Source organism: Polistes dominula, unplaced genomic scaffold (genome assembly GCF_049000335.1).
Source record: "Polistes dominula isolate Pdom_NZ unplaced genomic scaffold, Pdom_raw_medaka contig_33, whole genome shotgun sequence".
NCBI classification, from domain to species: Eukaryota; Metazoa; Arthropoda; class Insecta; order Hymenoptera; family Vespidae; genus Polistes; species Polistes dominula.
Window position 1 is genome coordinate 5,644,096 of NW_028300998.1, and position 18,001 is coordinate 5,662,096.

Sequence of the window (18,001 nt, forward strand, 5' to 3'; positions counted from 1 at the left end):
AGCGTTGTCGTCGTGTTAGAAAAGATTTAATGGCACTCTTCTCACGCTTAAAGTTCGTTTAAATGCTCATGACGTTGATATTATATGACGGTTAAGAGATATAGAGAGGGTACACGAGGGGAGGAAGAAAAAAAACTCCAACGTCTCTCCCTGGTGAAAAAGTGATTGCGTTGTAATGTCTACTGCAAGAAATATTATTTAAGTTTTTCAAGCTAAACGCTCTTAGGAAGAGAGAAACTTTCATTACATAGGATGGAACGCACGAAATATTGTATTAGTATTTTAGTAAGCATTTTTTTTCACATTTTTTTATTTCCAAATTTTATATCCACGTTGAATGTTTATTCGGAAAATGCAGCCACGAACGAAAATGAAATTACGCCGCAAATCAGTTGGGTGTTTAGTAAACCTGCTGTTGACACTTTGCACAGGATCAAAAGAAATCCTTTGCATAAACAAGAGAATAATTTATTAAGTTCCATGTTACCAAAGTGTAAAATGAATTTAAAAGAACTTTGCGAAGGCATAGACAAAGATGATGAGTTGGTGTTATTAGAATGCATTCAAACTTTGAAGGTATGATATTGTTATATTATTTATAATACCAATTATGTATAAGTATTATTATATTAGAGATGATCTAATTTATATACTTTTTATTCTCTAGCATTTATTTACATTTTTATGTTTACAGCCGAATGAAATGAATATCATCGACACAGATTGTCATCAAGCGATTTGGGATTATGTTAAGAATATTACCAACAATAAGAATGTACATAGGTTGGCTAAAAAAGCATGTGGAGACTATTTGGAAAAATTAAATTGTTCTTCTACGGGAGACGTGCAAGGAGCTTATTTGTCTTGCCTAGTTGAAAAAAGAGAAAGCGTTGAAGACTTGCGTTGTATCGCTTACATCCAACGATTAGAATGGATTGCATTTAGTGATTTTAGAATTATCACACCATTTTTTTCTGATTGCGAAGCTGATATCACGAAGTTTAAATGTGGCAGAATACAACATTACAGAGACATATCGCAAGGACAAATTTTAGCATGTTTGCAAGAACATATCGAAGAATTACAAGTTAAATGTAAACGACGCATACTTCGTGTTTCCGAAATACAAGCTGATAATATTAAACTGGATCGTCAACTATATTTAGCTTGTATACAAGATCATATCTCATTTTGTCCAAATATTAGACCAGGAAGTGGTCAAGTATATAAGTGTTTAATGCAACATAAAAATGAAGAAACCATGACAGAACAATGTCAAGAACAACTTATAAGAAGGGAAAAACTTATTGCCTCCGATTACAAGGTCAGCAAAGGTTTTGTTAAAGCATGTAAAGAGGATATTAAATCGAATCGTTGCAAAAAAGGAGTATCTGAAGACAAAGAAATAAGACTCGCACAAATTTTACTTTGTTTGGAATCGGCTATGAAAAATGGTTCCAAAATTGAACGAAGTTGCCAAGCTGAAATGTTTGATCATAGAAAATTATTAATGGAAGATTATAGATTATCCCCTGAAATAGTTGATGGTTGTGCAAAAGATATTACCACATTTTGTAAGAGTCTTGAATTTGGTGGTGCTACAATTCATTGTTTAATGGAACATAGTAGAACGCGGAAAAAGAAGTTTAGAGTTACCAATAAATGTCAGAGAGCGGTAATTATAAAATTAATATAAATTTAATATAGTAATAATGTTCTGTTAAATATATTATTAATATCACATCTTTACTTATAGTTAGAACAATTAATAAAAGGAGTAGATGCTGGTGAAGATTGGAGAATAGATCCAGTCTTGAGAGAAGAATGTCAACCTGTTGTCGATCTTGCTTGCCGAGAAGTACAATACTATTTATCATATAAACAAAAATTATTTTTTGCTATTACGTTAAGTAATATTAATGTCATAATTTTTCAGGTACGTGGCGGAGATGCTAGAGTCATATCCTGTTTGACAGATCAAATAGGAACTTCTAGAATGACAGAAGCATGCGAAGCAGCTTTGATTCAAATACAATATTTCGTAGCTAGAGATTATAAATTAGATCCTCAATTGTATAAAGCATGTAAATACGATGCTGTTCGTTTATGTCATGCAGCAAATGCATGGGCTAGTGATGGAACACAAATGGACCCGGAAAGAGGTCCACTTGTATTACCGTGTTTATATAGACACGCCTATCAAAAAAATTTAACAGTAAGAATATGATTTAACTTATGTAATTAATCTATTTAAATATATTTATCTATGTATAATTTTATTTCTTTTTCTTTTTTTAAGTTAAAAACTGAATGTTTAGAAGAAATAAGAAGAGTCATGAGACAAAGAGCAGTAAATGTTGATTTACAACCTGAAATCGAAGAAGTATGTTTAAACGATTTGGCATCATTTTGTTATGATAAAATTGCTAAAGGTGAAGAAATTCTATGTCTTCAAGATAATTTGGATAGGTATTGTATCATCGAGTGAAATCTCTTAAAATCTTTGCATGATTTCATTGGTTATTAATAAAACTATATTATTTATATTACAGTTTAACTAAAATGTGCAAACTGGCAGTGGGAAATTTTACAGAAGTACAAGCGGAACGTATTGAATTAAATCCAATAATTTCATCCGCATGTCAACACATTATGGAACGTCATTGCGAGGTAACAACAAAAATTTCCTTTTTTGTTGAATAAAAATGTAAACTATACTTTAAAATATTACTTGTGGTAAGTTGTATTAAATATTAGAGAGTATATCTAATTGGTATGACATTATGAAATATGATAATCAAAATTTTGTAGGAAGTGCTTAAATATGGTAAAGATGAAGGGGATATAATGGAGTGTTTGATAGAACATAAAAATGAATTAGATGCTCGATCCGATTATAAATGTAAAGCTGCCGTAGAACATTTTCAATTAATATCATTGAAGAATTATCGATTTACATACAAGTTTAAAGAAGCTTGTAAGACTTACGTTAAAATATGGTGCCCCAAGTAATTAACTCATTCTTTATAATAATTGTTAACGTGTATACTCTCTATATCCGAAATACAATAATTAATATTGATATTATCATTATCATAGATCTAAAACAAAGGCAGAAGTTATAGAATGTCTTAGTTCGATTGTACAAGCAGACATAATGAAAAATATGCAACACCGTATACCAAAAGATTGTAGACACCAACTGAAAGCACAATTATATCAACAACGAGAAAATATACAATTTGATCCTGCATTACATACATCTTGTGAACAAGATATTAAACGACTTTGTTTTAACGTAGAAGCTGGCAACTCACAAGTAAAAAATTTATTTCTTGAAAACCTATTACAAAATTTTTTAAGTATATGATAATATTTTAATAATTGAAATAAATGAAAATAATTTTGTTTATGTATAGGTATTAGAATGTTTAGCATCGCAAAAAACAAAATTGTCCGATTCGTGTCATAAGAAATTATTTAACGTAAGGAAACAAGAGTTTCAAGATAGTTCGAGCGATTTTGCTTTGTTAAATATCTGTCGCGGGATGTTAAGACAATTTTGCCATGATGTCAATCGTTCAGGAAGTCTTGACTGTTTGAAAAGATACAAAGATGACCCTACATTTGACGATAAATGTAAAAATATTGTTATTCGAAGAATGATCGAACAAAACACTGATTATAGATTTAATACTGCGTTACAAAGTGCATGCACATATGATATTGACAGATACTGTAAAGGGGTAAAGTATTAATATGTATATTAAATTATTATTTGTTAAAGGTTTAAGCAAATATAATTATATGTTTTGTTATTATTTGATGTGAAATAGGTTTTAATACATGAGCCAACTGATAAAGAACTCGAAGGAAAAGTTATAAAATGTTTAAAAATTAAATTCAGTGAATCTAAATTGGTGCCAAAATGTGAGCAACAAATGACAGTAATACTTAGAGAAGCTGCTCTGAATTATCACTTGAATCCATTGTTAGCTGCAATGTGTTCAAACGAGGTAATAATATTTTATTTATTTATTTATTTTTATTTTCTAATGTAATGAATAATAAATCATGAACTAAAATTTTGTTTAGATCAAAACTATATGCCGCAACGATAATGATCCTGGTGCTGTCGAAGAGTGTTTGAAAGTCCAGTTCAATGCTGGAGGGAAAGATATGAAAGAGGAATGCAAATTAGAAATAGCAGATTTAATAGAACAAGCAAAAGCAGATATCAATGTTGATCCTATATTACAAAAAGCTTGTGCAGTTGACGTTAGCAAATATTGCAGTGACATTCCACAAGGAGCAGGAAGACGTAAGTCAGATAAAAAGATAAGAGAAATGTATTAAAATTATGACAGCGATAGTTATAATAAAAACTTGAATTTTTTCAGATATCATGTGTCTGCAAAATGTTTTAAAAGACAATAATAAATCTTTAGAACCAGATTGTTATAAAATGTTGACAAAAAGAATGGAAATGTTCAGAAATGCTGCTAAGGTAAAGGGAATATATTTACATTAGAATGAAAATATGTCATTATTAACTATTACTTATTTTAATATAACTTCTGTTACATTTGTAGTTAACCGCTCCTAATAGTATAGAAGAATTATACACGTCTCTTAACCGATCTCCCGCAAGAAGATACTTCATGATAATAGCAATTACACTTGTTGGAATTATCTTTATCATTGGTATGTTCTGTGGAGGGGTAACAAGAAGAACAATGCTCATGAAAAATAAGTGATATATTCAAGTTGGGCTTATCCGTCCACCAAAACAAAAAAGAAAAGGAAACATTTTCGCATAATTATAAGTTAATTTCAGAAATAAGAAAATATTGCGGTATTTAAATTTTGGAACTGTGATCATTTATTCACACATTTTTCTATTATTAACTTATTGAAAAAATTATCAAAAACTGTCAAGTTAATATAAATATTAATCTTTTATAGTTTTCTTTATTATGTGTATAAATATAAATAAATATTTATGATCTTGTGCGATGTATATAAACAAACATACACACAACTGTAAAATTAATTTTATTATGTCATAAAGAAAAAAAGAAGACGGAAAAGAGAGAAAAATACTATCATATGTATAAAAGAAAGTTATGAAATGTCAATGTTACAAAGTGTTTACAAGCAAATTTAAGTATATTAGGGTTTAATAACTGCCGAAAATATTAAATGAAGTCTTGGATGAAATTTATTTCTTATGTCGGTTTTTCTACGTATTTGTAAGATATATATACAAAAATTCATGAAAACAAGTAATAAAAAATGTTTATCTTTTATTTCAAATTAAACAATTAAATTCTTACACCTGGAAACATTTGTCTTCCATTTTATCAAATTGACAATATTTGAGAATATATTTAGTTGCTATAAACAATATTTGTTGTCTATGAACAATATTTGTAAAATTCTAATCATAAATGTATGCAAATTATATTAATTTTAATTTTTTGCCAATAGAATTAAATAAATATTAGTCATGTAAAGAATCAAAATACGAACAAAAATTAATTATCTTTACAATAACTAGATCTTGTATAAAACCTATCAAACAAAAAAAATATATATATATATCAAACATTTTAAATTATGTTAAACTTATATAAATATCCTCTTAATAATCCTAAAAGAATAAAATTTATTTTAAGAATTTAATCAATTAGTTCTTACAATTAGATGATACGAATGCACCGCCATTGCGTAACTACTTGAATCAAAGACTTTATTGAAAATAGTCTACGAGAAAATTTCAAAATACTGTTAAAGATATCGGAGTTTATAACGAAGGTCACAACCACGCATAAGAGATATATATACATGAATAATGATGGCGCGGTATGGTTTTATGATTCTAATTCCACTGATAGCCCTCAATCTTCGAGTTTATACGGCAAAGTCGAGTGATCAAGGTTATTGTTTGAGTTACTCGCCGCGTGGTGGCATTGCGATCAGTGGCGTAAAAGCAAAGGCAAAGGAACGTAACGTTATGGACGAAAGAGAAAGAGACGGATAATTTGCGTGGGTGGTGCGGAAAAGAGTAAAGAGGGACGATGAAAGCAGCGATACGATAGGAAACGGTGCATACGCGAGTTCTGGTGGATACATTGAACGTTGCGAGTTAACGTGTGCCAAGTAGCATCTCGTAGTTCATCTGTTTACTATCTTATTTTCCGTATCTTTTAACGTATCGAGTTGACTTTCTACATTGAACTCGTTCGAATGAAAAAGATAGTTTGATAACGTCGTAATACAAAAAGTAAACCGCTTCTTAGCTTTCTCTTTTTGAACTTCGATCGTTGTTTCGTTTACGGTTGAAGGACATTATTGGGACATATGCGAGAAGAATAATTGATAGAGAAAGCGAGAACTGTTGAAAGAAAGAAAATTATGCGAATGAAATCGCAATGAATCGTCATTGGGGAGTACGCGATAGGTGTGGCGCGTAAAAAAAGGCGCGCTGTAAAGTGGTGTGCGCGCGCGAGCGCGTACCCGGTATTTTCTGACTGTAGTAGAATAGTAAAGTAGTGTAGTAGAGTAGTATAGTAATAGTAACGGTGGTAGTAATAAGTAGTAAGAAGGTTGACGAGCGAATGTCTTCTTTTCTGCTAGTATATACGTACATATATGCATTGAAAAATGAAGGCGGAACGTCAAAAGAGATTTTTATCGAGTACTTGGCACGATAGGAGATTGGTGTCGATTTGGTGGCTTTCGAATTAAGTATTGTTATTATTACTATTATTATTATTATTATCGTAAAAAGAAGTGAAATAGAAAAAGAAAGATTATAATATAAATATATTATTCGTCATACGAATAAGTGAAAGAGTCCGTAAGTTGCAAAGAGGAGAGAAAAGAAAAAGCAAGAAAGAAAGAGGGGAAGAGAAAGAGAGACAACACAGTGCAAAAGAGGAAAAAAGAAATTAAAGGAAAAGTGAAGGCGGAGAGATTGGCGGCGGAGCACCGTGTGCCGTTGCAGCACAGCGTGTGCGTGCGTTCGTGCCTATGCGTCCAAGTCCGCCGTGCCGCGGTGATCTTCGCAGTGGCTACGGCCGCAGTGGTGGTGGTGGTGGTGGTGGCGGCGTTTGCGACGACAGTGGAGGTGGTGGTGGTGGCAGCGACGGCGACGGCGACGGCGGCGGCGGAGGAGGCGGCGACGGTGACGGTAAAAGAGAAGGAGTGGAAGTGCTGGCGACGACGGTGACGGGTTGGTGGTGGTGGAGGGGGGAGGAGGTTCGTCGTCGTCGTCGTCGTTGTCGTTGGTAGTAGTGGTGGTGGTGGTAGTGACGGTGGTAGTAGTGGTGGTAATAGTAATAGTAATAATAGTAGTAGTGGTGGTAGCAGTGTTGTTGGTGGAAGGAGAAGGGAACCGTCGTGTCGGTTTGTCGTCGTTCTTGAGTTAGCGCGTGTGCGTGCATCGTGTGCGCGTACACCGCTCTCCTTGAGGCTTGCGCGCGAGCGCGCGAGCGCGTGTGTTCGTGCTATCCCCCCGCGCGCGCATCCAAGGAATTCACGATCGAGCAACACGGAGGGACTCCCAGCAAATGTTTAAATGGACGCATCGTCCATTATCACCCAAGTGTCGCGGGATGACGAGCTAGGCCAGTTTAATAACGAGAAAGGTAGGTAAACATAACGAATACGGCTCCCAATCCTACGCCTTTTTCTACATTTTTCTTCCAGATGCTGGATGGAATCTGCACCTGTTACGGGACTGCACCGCGCCTCTCCTCACCTTGTCTCTCCCAAACTTTGCTTCGGTCTTCTTTTACCTACCCCCCTTTCCCGCTCTCTCTCTTTCTCTTCCTCGCTCTTTCCTCCCCGTTCCTCTCTACTCCTTCTTGTTTCCTCCATTACTCGTCTCATGGTTTGCTTTCCTTCTTCATTATATCTATCTGTTTTTCTCTCTCTCTTTCTTTATTTCTGTGTCTCTCACTCGTTCTCATTCTCTTTCTCTTTCTTCTTCGTCTCTACTCCTCCATCATCACGCCCCGCGTTTTTGCCTGGCCTCGCCTCGTAGTCGAACCGTACTTCTACCCGTTGCCCCCCTTTCCATCTCCTTTCCTCCTCCAATCCAACTCGTTTCTCTCTTCCGTGCCTATATCTTACCTTGCCGCTGTTTTAATTTACGAACCTCCTAGCATTTGTGTCACTAATGCTATCTTCGTCCTACTATCTGTGCGATGACGAAGATATTTGTCGTTGTTACATGTTCGTATAGGACATTATTATGAATGTTAATGATTCCAAAAAATTTAGCCTACTTTCATGTTTTATTTTGTTGATACATCATTTTCTATATGCTTCTAAGAATAAGTTATTTTCAAACAATTTAAGTTTTATAATGTAAGAGCTAGACATATATATTTCTCTTTCCCTCTTCGCATAATATTATTAGTAAGGTTAAGATATTATTTTGTATTTTTATTTAATATAGTCCAATTACCACGAGAGAATGAAGCGGCCAGCAACGGTCCCACAGGTGGCAAGAAACCAAGAGGACGTGGACTCTTGCGTTCTCTACTATGTTGCCTTGGTAGAGGACGAGGAAGTAGTTCTAAAAGTTCCAAAACAAGTTCGCTACAAGGAGATGGACGAGGTTCACCGCCACCAGGAACTGGGTCCCCACGGTATCTTTTACCGCCTGTCAGACACCAGGATATGCATAAAAAGTGCATGGTGATCGATTTGGATGAGACACTTGTGCACAGTTCTTTCAAACCGATCAACAATGCGGATTTTGTTGTTCCTGTAGAAATTGATGGAACAGTACACCAAGTGTATGTCTTAAAGAGGCCTTATGTCGATGAATTTTTGCAGAGGATGGGAGAACTATATGAATGTGTATTGTTCACAGCGAGTTTAGCTAAGGTACTTATAGATTTCTACATTTAACAATCAAAATATACAATTATTCGATTCATATGTTATTAGACAAATATCTAACGTACATTTATGTTTATTTGCGCAGTATGCTGATCCTGTAGCTGATCTACTTGACAGGTGGGGAGTGTTTAGAGCAAGATTATTCAGAGAGTCGTGTGTTTTTCATAGAGGGAATTATGTTAAAGATTTAAATAAGCTGGGAAGAGATCTACAACAAATAATTATTGTCGATAACAGCCCTGCCAGTTATATCTTTCATCCTGATAATGCGGTAAATATTAATTTATGCTCTTTCAATACCAAACTTAAGAATACATAGTTGTAAGATATTAAGAAAAAATTGGATTTTTAGGTTCCAGTGACATCCTGGTTTGATGACATGACGGACTCAGAACTATTAGATTTAATTCCATTCTTCGAGAAACTTAGTAGCGTGGAGAACATTTATACAGTTTTGTGCAACAGCAACCATCCATATAATCAAGTATCAACAACGGTACAAAACAGTCCCAGTCCTGGATCAGGTTCGCTTGGTGCTTCCTAGCCCCACCTATATTCTGGTCAAGTGACCAGTCTTGTTATCACTCGATGTGCATTAAGGAGAATCTTAACTGATTTGTCCAATGCTAACCACTTATTGTGCTGCGATGGATAATCGGGTATGCCCAGTTAGATATTTTATCTAAGGCCAAAAGTATACCCGTATTATTAGTCTCTGGGTGAATAAGATTTCTGCGTATCGTTTCCCTGTTATATATAATAATAGTGCAACATTATTTGCACTTCGCTTTATCGTTGCCTTCACTTTTTCTTCCTAATAAAAACAAGCAGCAACGCGATGGAGAAGAACTAACGTTTACAAAAAGAATAAAAAGAAAAGGAAATAGAAACAAACAAAAACAGAAAAGAAAGAAAGAAAGAAATAGATAGATAGAGACGACGATAAAATGATTTTTATTTTTAAATAATAGGCACACCAATCAGCGACTCTCATTCTATTCAATTTTAATTCATTCAAAACGCGGGTTTTGTTTTAAACATTATAGAATTTTTTTCCTGACGTTGATCAAACAAAAATAAGAAATCGATAAATGCTTCAGTATAATTAGTTAACCCTTTGACTGCGGTGCATTCTCGCACGAAACCGTCGATATTTATATGAGGCGCGATATTCGTATGTCAGTCGTTGCTGTGTGACTGACTCTCGGCACATCGTTATCCTCATTATTTATCATTTTCTATAGAGGATGTATGTGTATATGTGTACGCCTTTCGTAGTCATAGGATTAACTCAAAGTACGTACGCAAATGTGTGATTTATATCTTTGATACTGATGAAAGTGAAAAAAGAAAGAAACGAAGGAAGAAAGAAAAAAAAACAAAAAAAAAACAGAAAAAGCAAAGGGCTGAAGAGAAAATAATAACGAATGATATATTTCTTGTTGAATTAGTACACGCAAATTTTTTGTGCTATTGCATGATCTTTACTTGCTGAATACCTCAATGGATAATCTTAAAAATTGAATTTAATCCTGAATATAAGTCGCACAGAGAGAGAGAGAGAAAGAAAGTCATACGAGAAATCATTAATTAATTAAAAAGTATGAGTCGTTTGACGGGTCGTTCGATGTTATATCTTTTTATTTATTTATTTATGTATTTTTTTTTTTTTTTGAAATTCATTTTATTTGGACCAATCAGTTAATAGATTGTGCATTTCATTTGCTGGCATATTAAAAAAAAAAAAGATTATATCGCGTTCAAACTTTGAGTCCTGTGTAAAATAAGTTCTTTTTTTTATTTTATTTTTTTTTTTTATAGCATTTTTCAAAGGATCGACGATAATGAAAAATAATATTTACAATTGTTACGTGACGTAATATTGAGAATGTTTGTAAACAAAAAAAGTAGAAAAGCAGAAAAGAAAAAAAAATATCCAAAAGGCTGGCAACTTAAAATGATGATCGGAATTTGTTTTCTAATCATTTTGAGAGATATCTTCCTTGTATTTTAAATATCATGAATTTTAATATTAACAATAATAATATTAATAATATTTTAGACTAGGCTATATTAATATTTTCATGATTTGCCGGTACGATTGGCTCTTTCATTTTTTTTTCTTTTTTTTTCTCTCCTTTAAAGGGAATGTGTGCCAGATAGTGAGAGTCAACTAATTTAATTACAAAAAAATGATATATATATATCAATTTAAAGAGACCGAGCCAAAATGCATATCATTCTCTCCCTCCAAGCGCAATCGTACGGATAATACAATAATAATAATAATTAAACAAAAAATCTTATGTTAAATGAATAATTATAATAACATCATGGTTAATGAATTAGGTTTATATAGACATAGAAAAATTCCTTTGATAGGGGTTGGTAGAAAAAAGAAACAATACGTGTAAGTATGTAGCTGTATTCACACTAACAGTGATTGACGATTGATTTTTGCACGCTTTTTATCGTATATATACATACATAAATGCATTATTATGTAATGTACAGATTGCGCATTACGTTGATATATAATCAATCTTATTATCATTGCTTATAATTTTTATTCTCGTTATAATTATGATTTTATTATGTTATTATATTTTTCTTTCCTCAACCTTCTTAAACCTTTGCCATCCCCTACTCCTACCCTTACCCTTTACCCCACTTTCTCATGATTTTCATCTGTCCATCTTCTCATAGTTGTTACATTAATGTTATTATATTATTGTCATTTTGTGATTATTTTTAATAATGCTATTATTATTATTATCATTGTCTAATTCATCCTTCATGTGACTGGTCCACATTTCATTAAAGTATTATATATGTACATATATAATATTTATTATATTATATATATCTATAGATATATATAATACGTATTGTTATATATATCTATATATATATATTGTTTATAATGTTCTATATTTGTTGCCGTCACACGAATGTTTTTTCATCGATCGATATTTTTGTACCTTAACCATTTATTACAAATTCGTAATTTTATTATTATCAAGGAAAGAAAGAAAGAAAGAAAGAAAGAAAGAAAGAAAAAAAAAGATCAATCAATCAATCAAACCTATACAGAAAGTTTAAACACGACAAATTTGTTTTTATTAATATTTTGTTGCATTTTTCATTATAAAAAAAAAGAACAAAAAAAAAATAATAAAAAAATATATAAAAATTGTATATTTTCCATATATTTATATATAAATATACACTGTATGTAATAATATCTTTAAAAATTTAATTAGTATTAACTTTTTGTTAAAAATTCGAAAAAAACACAATCAATATTCCAAAAACAAATTGTAAAAAGGAAAGAAAAATTTAAAAAAAGTATTTTAAATAAATAATATGATGAGATTTTTATTTTGATTTATTTTATTTCTTTTTTTTGTTTTGTTTTTACGAGCAACTTATTTTGTTTACATAAGTGTGGAAAGTTATGTAAAGAGATTAAAATGATATGTATATTCATGAACGCATTACATACAGTGTTTAAAAATCATCTAACATCACTATATAAGAATAATTCGCTGATACATTTTACTTGTGCAATTTATTCTTATTATTTTTTACAAAAAAATTTCCAAATTTATCAACAATCTTAACGGGAAAAAAATAATTAGAGAGAAGAATTTTTTACGATAAAAATATATAAAATATTGAAATGAAAGTGTGAGCGTGTGTATGTGGTTTAATTAACATAAGTGAAAAAAATATATAATAAATAAAATTATTCTGTTAGGTAATTCGTATGGCAATGACCTAATTACACGAATTGCGTAATAAATTTATTTTTTCTTTTTAATTTTTTTTTTTTTTATTTAGATTACCTTTTTTAGTGTATAATTATTTTATAAAAGATCACGAAAGGTAGAACAAGCTTTTACAAAATTAGAAATGCTTTTTTATTCGTATATAAGGACGTATATACTTGTTTAATAATAATAACAACAACAACACATACACACAGACATATACATACAACCTTCAATTATAAGCGAGGCTTAAAAGAAATAGTATAGACTGTTATAAGTGGATTTGTTTTCATTATGTTATGCATTTGCCCTTATAGTAAATTATAAGAGGATTCAATCGTATTAATGTTAATAATGCAATACGTACTTGAAAAAAATATGTAGACGGAAATATTGTTATAAATTGTAATTCTTTTAAACTAGTATGCTCAAATCTCTCTATTTGCTATATTAAAAAGATAATTGAACAAATATATATTAAAAAAGTTATTATAAATGATACTTCCTTTAAGCTCGGATAATCTTAAGTCTTTTTCTATATTCATCAAATAAAACTTCCTAACAATATTAAATGAATTAATTTAAAAGAGACGCGAATTTTGTTGAACACATATTTTACTCTATTATTTTCATTAATTATTTCCGTATAATAAAATAGTACAAATGAATACAAAAATCTTCTTCAGGCTCTTAACAGAATATTTTGCACGAGCGAAACATGTATGAGTTTGATATAATTTTTAATATTTGGAATGTGATATATTCAATGTTATTATTATTAATTATATGATTTGCGTTGTGTGGCAAAATAGAACGAGATACCGTGAAACACTTGTACTTACAATTAGTTAAAAGGAAAGAATAATATTTTCTTTCTGTAATGTTCAAGAGAAAAAGATACAGAATGGAGTACTTTAAAATGTATCACGCAAAAGAGAGAGAAAGAACAATCCTTTAGCACTTCCATTGAGGCTTTTATATTTACTTTCAATATATATACAGCGATTAATTTATGCATATATGTATATGTATATATTTTTATATACGCACATATATATATATGCTAGAACAATATTTTAAAATTCACGACTTTTTCTAATGTTCCTTTTTTTTTCTTTTTAATGAATTTCATTCTTATTAAGTGGAACACATTGTTAAAAGAAAAGTCACGAATTTTTTTACGTTGTCCTGGTATATACAATATTTAGATATATGTGTATACATGTTTTTTTTTTCTTACTTTTTCTATATTACATATTAAACACGCAGAACACGAGAAAGAGAGAGAGAAATAAAATGAATGAATGAAAGTGAGAAAGAAAGGGAGAAAGAGAAAAATGAATATATTATAAATGTATATACAGTATAAATGCAAATGATAAAAACAAAAAATAATTGTATTTTGTGAAGAAATCTTGTAAAAAATTGTTTCTCTGTCTCGCGAACTTCTCTGTTTCTTTTTAAATCATAAAGTATTGTTTTTAATTTAAGCAAACGGAGAAGAAGAAGAAGAAGAAGAAGAAATTAATGAATTTTTTCATTTTGTTATTTTCCTTTCGAATGTTAATTTTATTTTTTATTTCTTGTCCCTCTTTGTTCTTTATTATTATATTATATTAGTATTGTTTAATTTTAACTTGAGAGATTGTACGTCTCGTATTTGCGTATGGGAAAGTAAAAACTCTATTCTCGTAAAGAAGATATCGATAGCCTCGTATCCCATAACGCCCAGCCAAACGACTCTATAGAAAGCCAATACACGTACACACATCATGCATAGATCTTGTAACGGAAATATCGCATATATTTTCATCGATATATGCGTTATATACATATGTAAAATAGAACAAATATAGAAAAAGAAAGCTGATTTGTTTGAATTCATACAAACACATAAAAATACACGAATACACCATCGTAACTATCTAAATGGAACTTTTAATCTGCGCGATACCTTTTACAATTATTGTACTTCTTTAATATATGTATATATATATATATATATATATATATATATACATATATGTGTGTATATACGTGTGTATATATATGCCAAAAGAGAACGCGAGGTGTTTAATGTTTTAAAAAATAATATTCAATACGATATTTTCCAACGATACGAATAATATACATATGTGTATATATATATATGTACGTGTATACATATGTGTATATACTGTAAAAGAATAAAAGAAAAATCACATAAGGAAAAAATTACAAAAAAAAAAAATTAAATAAAATAATAAGAAAGAAAAGATAAACAACTGTACAAATATGTAGCAAATACCTGATGAACTCGTCTTTTTTACGTTAATTGATATATCGAATAAGTGTCGTCGAAAGCTTCGAAGACAAATTTTATATATCTTCTATGTCTCCCACCACATCCTAAGAGAAGAAAAATAAAAATAATAATAAAACAAATCAATAATTAAATCACAACAGCGAAGCACTCAGAATTGCGTACTTTTCGTATGAAAACGAATTCCTTATTGAATTCGATTTGAAAAAAAAAAAAAAAAAAAAATAGAAAACAAAAGATTGAAATGAATAAATAATTTAATTAAAAGCGCTTAGACGCGAAGTTTGTGCTTCCGTAAATAAATACAAAAAAGAAAAATGAATTGCAACTGGCAATTATGAAATAGAACGCAAATGTTTTCATTAAAAAATACAACAAAAAAAGTAAAGAAAAATTTGATTGCCAGTAATTTTACAATTTTACTATCGTCTTGCATCTATAAACATATAAATATATGTGTATATATACATATATACATATATTGATTCCTTAGTTGGAATGCGAAACGAAATAAGAGAATAAAAAAAAAAGTTTTTACTCATTTTTACCAGATATTTGATCGTGTGACATATTTGTAACATGTTGGAGTAAAACAAGAGTTTTCCCCCGACGTATTATACCACGAGTATGTATGTAATTATTATATAAATAAACATTATTAGTTTGCGCGCGAATATTTCGAATACTCGAATTACTTGGATTATCACAAATGTGTAAGTAATACGAGCACGGAGAAAATTATATGCCATTAATCTGAAAAAAAATGAATATATATTTATGTGTATATAGAACAAAAAAAAACGAATGATTATGAAAGTGATCTAATTATAAATCAGATATATCTTTCATTTTAAAATACACATCTTATATTATTGCTCGTGAATTTGAATTATTATTTGTAAAAGTTCAATTATACACAAAATGTCTATTAGATGAGAATCTAAATATGAATTATCTAAAATCAACTGAAAAATTTAATTACCCGAAGAAAATGATCTCCAAAAAATGTAGAATTTCTTTTTTGATGACAATAATAACAAATACATTAGTATAGATTTTTTCTTGTATGTAATTTGAGAATTTTAAAAATAGCTTCTTACAAAACACGTTTTTTGATATCTTAAATGGTTTATTGTTAGATCACTAATCATATATATATATGTATTATATATTATATCAGCGATTATTCTGACATGTTACGAGATAGTCGAATTATCTGATATCGCAATCTTCATCATAATATCATGTCTGTGTATCGTTTTTCTTGATAAGCCTTTTAAACATAGATCGCGTAACGTCTTACGAAATATTTTTTATATCTCGATAGTCTTTTTCTTTCCTTCTCACTCTTTCTCTCTCTTTTTTTCCTTTTTTGTCTTTTTTATCGGTGTTGTAATATTTTATTCCAAAAGAAATAATCAAAAAAAAATCGAGAATTGAATGTAATTTTTTCATAAATTTTGTTTTCCTTTTGCAAAACGATACACAACAATCTAACGCAAATGACGAAATAATTTTAATTTGTAATTCGCGTTGGCATTAGAATAAAAATGTTTCAAATAAATTTCGTTTATTCGTATTTATATAACGAAAAATGAAAACAACAATGACGACAAAACTTGCTTTTACGTTAAACGTATCGATAGATTGTTTGAGAGAGATAAAAATAGTCGAAGTTATATTAAAGCCAATAATTTTCTCCGTGCTTAAGCGTTATTTCGAGAAGACACATACGGGCTTATGCGTAAACGTGTGTGTTAATAAATGAATCGATAAAATTGTAAAAAGAATTAAAAAAAAAAGAAGAATATTATATTAAAAAAAGAAAGAAAAAAGAAAAAAAGAGATGAAATGAAAAACGAAAGGAGAGAAGATACGTGAACGTTTATAACGTAGAGTGTGATGGTGTGGTGTGATGTGATGTGATGTAGTGTGGCCGCGTGCATGTGTTTAAAAAAAAAAAAAAAATTAGAATAAAAAAGAAAAATAAGAAGAAACAATTGCAATGAAATAAAAATATCGCGTACGGGTTTTAGCAGTCCGTTAATAATTAATAAATTCGTAACTTTTTATATAAGCTGAACTATACTTTTCGTAAGAAAAATTGCAATGACAAACAACACACACATACACGCACACATACACACATACACATACAAAGCAAGGTCTCCAAATATGGCGCTTACGCTTTTTTGCGCCTTTAAATATCTTATAATTATTATAATTATATATATTGCTATGTACTGTACAAAATTGTCATAAAGAAGAAGAGAGAGAAAAGAGAAAAAAAGCAAACAAACTACAAGGAATTTTTAAACGAAATCAGAGCGTTGTGTTTTAAATGCGATAAGAGAGTGAGAAAAAAAGAGAAATATATAAATATAAATATAAATATAAATATAAATATAAATATATTATATATGACAAACACAAAAAAAACATACACAGGATACGAATATATACATACACAGGCACACGTGAATATTGAATGAGAGTTAAAGAAAAAGATAGAGTGAGATAAAGAGAGAGTAATATTGAGAGTGAAAGAGTATATGTGGACGAATGTATGAATGTGTGTGTTGTGTGCAAGGGTTGGGTAGCGATGAAAGTGGGGTAAAAATAAAAAAATGAAAGTAAACAAACAAATAAAACGAAAATGAGCAAAATGGAAAATAAATAAATACAGAAAAAGTAAAAAAAAAAATTAATAAATAAATCACGCGCAGAATGAAAGATATGTGTATGCATGTAAACAAGATTAACAATAATGCCTTGATTTGTAAATAAAACTTCATCACTTCCACTAATGACAAATTTATCTCTACACATTCAGCCATTCCCGTTTTACGTAGATCTCATTAAACAAAAATATTTCAAAGAAAGAAATAAAAAAAGAATAAAAAAGAATAAAAAAGAATAAAAATAAAAATAATAATGAAACAAATAAGATCAGCTTAGACTGATACAAATTAAAAATAATGTCTTCTGTGTCAGAGGTTTCACTGTGAAA

The 18,001-nt window shown here is 30.2% G+C and overlaps 2 protein-coding genes across 2 annotated transcripts; both read left to right on the plus strand.

Annotated features, from left to right (window-relative positions):
- The first annotated feature begins 9 nt into the window (after positions 1-9).
- Positions 10-5,030, plus strand: Glg1 (Golgi apparatus protein 1). The gene is made up of 13 exons (XM_015319747.2): positions 10-576; positions 695-1,675; positions 1,757-1,858; positions 1,937-2,215; positions 2,300-2,469; positions 2,553-2,670; positions 2,812-3,008; positions 3,100-3,319; positions 3,420-3,746; positions 3,837-4,016; positions 4,096-4,321; positions 4,401-4,507; positions 4,593-5,030. Exons 1-13 carry the CDS (start codon positions 253-255, stop codon positions 4,755-4,757), a joined length of 3,396 nt encoding a protein of 1,131 aa, XP_015175233.1. The 5' UTR covers positions 10-252; the 3' UTR covers positions 4,758-5,030.
- A 703-nt stretch (positions 5,031-5,733) lies between these two features.
- On the plus strand, positions 5,734-17,805 carry hzg (CTD small phosphatase herzog). The gene is made up of 4 exons (XM_015319918.2): positions 5,734-7,652; positions 8,468-8,901; positions 9,002-9,187; positions 9,269-17,805. The coding sequence occupies exons 1-4, from the start codon at positions 7,583-7,585 to the stop codon at positions 9,458-9,460; spliced, it is 882 nt and encodes a 293-aa protein (XP_015175404.1). The 5' UTR covers positions 5,734-7,582; the 3' UTR covers positions 9,461-17,805.
- The last annotated feature ends 196 nt before the right edge of the window (positions 17,806-18,001 follow it).

Bases quoted from the DNA above. Each gene is read 5' to 3' on its own strand.
- hzg (XM_015319918.2), top strand. From the start codon at position 7,583: ATGGACGCATCGTCCATTATCACCCAAGTGTCGCGGGATGACGAGCTA. The intron at 7,653-8,467 runs GTAGGTAAACAT...TATTTAATATAG, and splicing joins CCAGTTTAATAACGAGAAAG to TCCAATTACCACGAGAGAAT. The intron at 9,188-9,268 runs GTAAATATTAAT...TTGGATTTTTAG, and splicing joins TCTTTCATCCTGATAATGCG to GTTCCAGTGACATCCTGGTT.
- Glg1 (XM_015319747.2), top strand. From the start codon at position 253: ATGGAACGCACGAAATATTGTATTAGTATTTTAGTAAGCATTTTTTTT. The intron at 1,859-1,936 runs GTACAATACTAT...ATAATTTTTCAG, and splicing joins TCGATCTTGCTTGCCGAGAA to GTACGTGGCGGAGATGCTAG. The intron at 3,009-3,099 runs GTAATTAACTCA...TCATTATCATAG, and splicing joins GTTAAAATATGGTGCCCCAA to ATCTAAAACAAAGGCAGAAG.